This window comes from Emys orbicularis, chromosome 8 (assembly GCF_028017835.1).
Source record: "Emys orbicularis isolate rEmyOrb1 chromosome 8, rEmyOrb1.hap1, whole genome shotgun sequence".
In the NCBI taxonomy this organism is placed as follows: Eukaryota; Metazoa; Chordata; order Testudines; family Emydidae; genus Emys; species Emys orbicularis.
The window spans coordinates 57,052,606-57,059,169 of NC_088690.1; the positions used below are offsets into that span (position 1 = coordinate 57,052,606).

The window sequence follows — 6,564 nt, forward strand, 5'->3', positions numbered from 1 at the left end:
CATCACCTCCAGCAGTTCAGCACCAGTCCAAGCCTGAACATCTACACTGCTATTTTTTAGCCCCATGGGACTCAGCCAGTTGACCCGGGCTCTGAAACTCAGTACCAGGGGGTCTTTTATTGCAGTGTAGACATACTCAGGGAAACCAATGGTGCTGAAAGTAGTGAGATTGAGTCTATATTTTTCACTCCTCTCTGATCAGTATTGAATCATTGTCCCAACAGGCTGTGATGCTGGCAGGCCAGCTCTTGCCAAGGCTGCAGGTTTTAACTAAGAACCGACAGACTCCTAGCTGGAGACCAGACCAATTCATTTATGTGTTTGTGTTGTTGTTCAAAATAGGTATTAGTCTTATAAGTATGTATGTAGTGTTTAGACTCTACAGGATGTTTGTAAGTTGCTGCATGCATTAATCTCATTTGTAATGTCTGTATTCTATGCTATAAGGAAATAGGTAAGCTTTGCTTTATGGCTTTGAAAATGTTTGCTCTAAACTTGTGAACTCATATGAAAAGAGTGTTTCTCCCTCACCCTCCACCGCTTGTCCAGAAGGACTATCAAAATCAGATGGGCCATCAAGGAATATCACAATACAAAGGATTGGTGAATGGCCCTATTGCACCTGGGAAATGCTACGTGCAAGGCCCGTCCTAGGGACTTGGAGGCTGAATGAAGGAAATAAAAAACAAAGACACAGGAAAACTTGTCATTTCTTTGCTATTTGAACTCTCACTGGGCCAGAGACTCCAAACTGAGGCAGAGATCCCTAGGGGTGACTCCCTGGGTCCACCCTGGAAGACGTCTTGAATTGACAAACTACCATATCTCTGTCAACTTTAGGATTTAGATTGCAACTCATTAGTGCGTATATGTTTGCTTGCTTTAACCCTTAAATAACTTTCTTGTTTTGTTTTTCCTTGTTAATCAACCTTGAAGTTAGTTTATTACAAGATTGGCTACAGGCATTGTCTTTGGCGTGAGATCTAAGACACAGATTGATCTGGGGTAAGTGACTGGTCTCTTGGGACTGGGAGCAACCTGAATATTTTGTGATTTTTGTGACCATTTATCATTAAGTCCAGCTTGTCTGAGTGGCAAGATAGACTGGAGAGTCTAAGGGGACTGTCTGTGACTCCATGGTAAGACTAGTATAGTGATCCAGGAGTTCACATTTGTTACCGGCTTGGTGAAATCTACTTGTAGAACACACCACCGGTTTTGGGGCATCTGCCCTGTTTTTGACAGTCTGCCCTGAGGTCGGCAGTCCCTGTTGTGAGCCACTCCATACAGCGCGACACAGGCACTATGTGCAAAAATAAGGTGTTATTCCCTCTGTGCTGCCCAAAGTCCTGCTTGGATAACTACATTCAGCCCATCTAACCCCTCCCCCCCCCAGACTTAGCTTGCAACAGCTGACAAAATTACATCCAAAGATGCATGCCCATGGAGCAGGTGTAGGGATAGCTACCAGAGAAGTGCTGGCCTGAAATTCACAGGGTTCCCTAAGACCTGCAAACTCACCGGGGGGGTGTGTGCGGGGGGTAGAATCCAGAAAGAGAGTGAGCTAAACTGTAAGATGGAAACTTACGGGGAGATTCAGGAATGTGTTGAAAAAATCTACAAAGACTTCATCTTCCAGCAGAACCACCAGCTCCGTGGAGGCTATCGTTGCTAGGGTGGGAGAAGAAAAACAATTACCCAGCTTTTGTTACAGAGAGGGAGCGAAACTGAACCAAAAAATGAATTTGAAAATGCCAGGGTAGCCCACTGGGAGTGCTATAGGGCCCCCTCTGTGCTAATTACAAGAGATATGGACGTGTTACAGCCATAATTTGCAAGCTGACACTCAAGCTGCAGCTCACACCTTTAGCTCTGGAAGTTCCTAGTTCAATCCCTGGTTCAATACTAGGAAAGACAATTGTTTAAAACAGTTCTTAAATAATTCCTTCTAAAACCAGTTTAAGGAACACAAAAGGAGGAGAACGTTTAATAGATTGGGTTCCTGTAACACTGAAAACTCTGAGAACACTTCCACAGAGAGGCTTGGGAAGGGTAAACAAGTTCTCTCTCAGTACACTGTGGAACAATTCCTACAGCAGCTCAAGTTAGTGAGGTGCTTAGAATCCTGGGATATGCCCCAAAATTATCATCGTGCCTGACCTGGGTTACTGCAATGCCAATGTGGACACAGCTGTGACTCAAAGCACCCCCATGTTCACACACTACTGCAAAGATGTTTGTACAAAATATGCCTTTTAAGGTGGTATTTGAAAACTAATAGCAGGTCTATAGAGATGTATAAAATCATGAATGGTATGGAGAAAGTGAATAAGGAAGTGTTCTTTACCCCATCACATAATACCAGAACCAGAGGTCACGCAATGAAATGAATACACAATAAGCTTAAACAAACAAGGAAGTACTTCTTCACACAATGCACATTTAACCTGCGAAACTTGTTGCCCGGGGATGATGTGAAGGCTAAAAGTATAAAAATTCATGGAGGGTAGGTCTATCAGTGGTTATTGGCCAAGATGGTCAGGAATGTAAACCCATGTTCTTGGTGTCCCTAAACCTCTGACTGCCAGAAGCTGGGACTGGATGAGAGGGGATGATCACTCAATGAATTGCCCTGGTCGGTTCATTCCCTCTGAAGCATCTGGCATCAGCTACTGTTGGAAGACAAGATACTAAGCTAGATGGGCCTTTGGTCTGACCCAGTATGGCCAGTCTTATGTTCTAGCACAATGGTCATTAATATCATTGTAAAATGCATGTATTAATCTAATATGTGAAGTTATGAGTTCCCTCTGTATAATGTTACTAGAAGATGTGTAAGAAGACAGCCTAGATAAGCAAGTCCGTCCTAGACAAAGAAATGAGGGTTTACCTCATTTAGTCATTAACAAAGCTATAAAGCAAACCAGCTTGGGTTGTCTTGAGCCTGAACCTGAGACACACAGAATTTACATGGCTCCTACACACCAGAGAGACCAAATTCCCAGGAGGCCTTTCTAACCTTGAGAACAAAAACAATTCTTTGGGAATATAAGGAACAGAGAGAGACTCCATCTTAGCTTTCACCTAAGACAAGAGAAACCAGTACCTCATACTTCTGTGGAAGGGTCCCGACTGAGAGACAGTCAGCCATGCTGGACCAAGGGCAATAGGTGAGCAAAACCATCTTAAACAAAGACTGTGCCTTGCGAGGTTGATTTTTAGACTTCTAGATGCACATTTTCACTTTTGTTTGCTTGTAACCATCTCTACCTTTATTTCTTTTGCTTGGCTTCACTTAACCTATGTCCTGTTTGTGACGGGGTTTACCAACCCCGCACTGGGCCAATGGAGTGGGACCAATCACTGTGGGCCCAGGAGGCCACGCCTCCTCACCTCTGCTACACATGCTCCAGGTGGAAGGGACAGATAAAAGGAGACAGCCCAGCTCAGTCTGGGCTGGCTGAGGAGGAGGAAGGACGTGTGTTGCAAGCGCCTGCAAGACACCTGAGACTCCACGAGGCAAAAACCGTGGACCCAGACTACGCTGTGAACAACCAGACAACCACAGAGATTTATGGGGACACCGAGCCACTGCCAGCCAGGGAGAAGCCTGGGCTGCACCTTGCGGTAGGAAGTGACCCAGGGAATGTAGTAGAAGCCGATGCTTAAACCCTTAACAGGGAATTTCCCAGCTTCATAGGGCCCTTGGTTGGAACCCAGTGGAGCAGGATGGGCTTGGGTTCTCCTACTCCTCCTCACTTCCCACTAGATGTGGCTACTGCTTGTTTGTTCTGCCCCACCCAGGGGCTACAAACTGACTGTTTGTTCTGCCCTGCCCAGAGCGTTAGAACCCCCAATTGCTATTGCCTGCCCCAACAGGAGGCTCAGGGGCCATACACTGTTTGCCCTGCCCTGCCCCGCCCTGCCCAGGGGCTGCAGGTTGATTGTTCTGCCCTGCCCAGGGGCTGCAGGTTGATTGTTTGCTTGACCCCACCAGGGATCCTGAGTCCGCCTTGTTGCAATCATCTGATCCCACAGGGAGTCCTGACGACTGTGTGATGGGGTGTACCAACCCGGCACTGGGCCAACAGGGGTGGCCCCACTTGACACGCAGGGTCCCCCCATCACGTTGCTAATAAAGTTGTTTATTTTAATCTAAATCAGCCCAGTGCTGTGTTGAATTTAAGTAACTATTAACTGCAATTAACATGGTAAACTGCTGGGTATTGTCTCTCTGAAGGAGCAAATGAACTTTATTATTTCTCTGAATTGTCCAGGAGAGGGCTTGACCTTTCAGGGCAGATGGTTTTGTACAAATTCAGGACTGGAAGTGCATTGGGGTCATTTTGCCAGGAGTAACCAAACCTGGGTGGGGCTGTTGTGTTGTAGGCAGGCTGTTGCGGTCAGAAGCACTGACCCAGGGCTGCACCGCACACAGACACTTAGGATATTACATTCTTGTCTGGTGGCTGTTGGTGTCCAGGCTGTGAACCACAGCAGCAGAGCGTTTAAGCTATCCAGGGTTACAGGGCAGGCAGTGACATAACCCCTTACTGGTCTGGATTGCACCCCAAAACATGACATGGCTACATGAGTATGAGTCCAGTGTGGCTCCATAGCATCGACACTTGTGGGTGGGCGTGGCTAACCGGGGTGCCCATTCCTGGGTGCCCAGACCTGAGTAAACTCTGCAGTGAAGACATATCCTGAAGGAGGTTTTACGTAGCCAGAGTTTGTCCCAGTGTGGGATCCCAGGTTCTGAAAGGTCAAAGGGCAACTCTCTAAACAATTAAAGTGTCTAGCTCATGCACGAATAGCATTAGTACTCTGAAATCAATGAGTCGGTGCAGTACAAAATAAAGAAGAGACACTGTGGCTGACTGCAGGAGAGGACCAATCCCAAAATAGATTTTAAGACTAAAACATCATGTGCCAGAGCTCCGGCTGGTGTGGATAGGAATCGCTCCTTTGACCCCCCTGAAGCTACCCCAGCTTACACCAGCTGAAGAACTGGCTCTGTATATTGGTACCCTTTAACTGCCTTTCTGCAGAGCATGCTAATAAATTCCCAGAAACCAACACAGGTCAATGGACAAGAGAGACAAAGTGACTCAGGTTATAGTGACAGTGAGTAACTTCAGAAGCTCCATCCATCCAAGGATCGAAAGGTAGTATATGAACATTATTAATGAACAGAGTCTCCCAATATCCCTGTGAGGTATTATTATCCCTGTTTCACAGATATGGAAGTTAGGGATAGAGGCAAGATGGGCACCTAGAAAATGTGCACTCCAAATTAATGGATACTTCTGAAAGCTTACACTTAAGTGACCAAGATCACACAAGAAATCTGTGACAGAGGCAGGAACGGAACTTAGATTTCCTGAGTCCCTGGCCTGTGCTCCCCCCAAACCAAACGTGGGCAAACTATGGGCTACATCCAGCCCGTGGGACCATCCTGCCCGGCCCCTGAGCTCCAAGCCGGAGAGCCTAATCCCCAGCCCCTCCCCCGCTGTCCCCCCTCCCACGCCGCCCCATGGGCCGCACTCTGGCCCGCCGCTCCTGCTGGGCAGCGTGGGGAGCGCAGCTGGCTCTGGCCAGGTATCACAGCTGTGAGCTCCTGGTAAGGGGACAGGGAGCGGGGGGATTGGGTAAGGGAGCAGAGGGTTGTGGGGGGCAGTCAGGGAGGAGGGGGCGGTTGGATGGGGCGGAGGTTCTGGGGGGGCGGTCAGGGGATGGGGAACAGGGAGGGTTGGGAGTGGGAGTCCCGGGGGGCCTGTCAGGGGGCGGGGATGTGAATAAGGGTTGGGAGGGCAGTCAGGGGACAGGGAGCAGGGGGTGTTGGATAAGGGGGTGGGATCCTGGGGGGCAGGAGGTCCCAGGAGGGGGTGGTCGGGGACGAGGAGCAGAGGGAGGTTGGATAGGGGGTGGGAGTCCTGGGGGTCAGGGCATGGAGGTGTGGATAGGGGTCAGGGAAGTAAGGAGACAAGGAGCAGGGGGGGTTGGATGTGTTGGGGGTTCTGAGGGGGGCAGTCAGGGGGTAGGAAGTGGGAGGGGGTGGATAGGGGGCATGGGCCAGGCTGTTTGGGGAGGCACAGCCTTCCCTACTTGGCCCTCCATACAATTGTGCAACCCTGATGTGGCCCTCGGGCCAAAAAGTTTGCCCACCCCGCCTTAAACCCTCTTTCCCTCGTTAATTGCTTGCTAAGGCCTCCAGCAAGGGTGTACTGCAGGTAACTCACCAGTCTTGTTCATGTTTTCCCCTGTCCTTGAGATCTTTGCTGTCACTGCCAAGCCAGACCATTCTAAAGGGAGTTGTTCCTTTATGATGCGTTAAGTATTGCTGCTGTGCAGAGTTCCACACTCCACATGGTACCAGCTGGTGAAAGTGCAATGCTACTCTGAAAATGGCACTGCAGAAGTCCATGTGTATCATCTGCTCATTGATTCCCAGATCAAATCTGCCAATCATTTCTTTTCTAACTGCAAACCTTACAAATATACCTTGGGAAGCTCAGAGTCAAGCTGGGGACTTTCCGTCTCAAGCATCATCCCCTGTAAGAA

At 48.7% G+C, this 6,564-nt stretch overlaps 1 protein-coding gene across 1 annotated transcript in view; it reads right to left on the bottom strand.

Moving 5' to 3' along the window:
* The window catches only part of RGSL1 (regulator of G protein signaling like 1), a 30,273-nt gene extending 24,018 nt beyond the window's left edge, over positions 1–6,255 (bottom strand). Inside the window, exons 1-2 of the mRNA XM_065409922.1 lie at positions 6,243–6,255; positions 1,589–1,671 (exon numbers count right to left, since the gene is read on the bottom strand). Of these exons, the coding sequence (XP_065265994.1) occupies positions 1,589–1,671; positions 6,243–6,255 (96 nt within the window). The remainder of the gene's footprint in view (positions 1–1,588; positions 1,672–6,242) is intronic.
* Between the last annotated feature and the right edge of the window lie 309 nt (positions 6,256–6,564).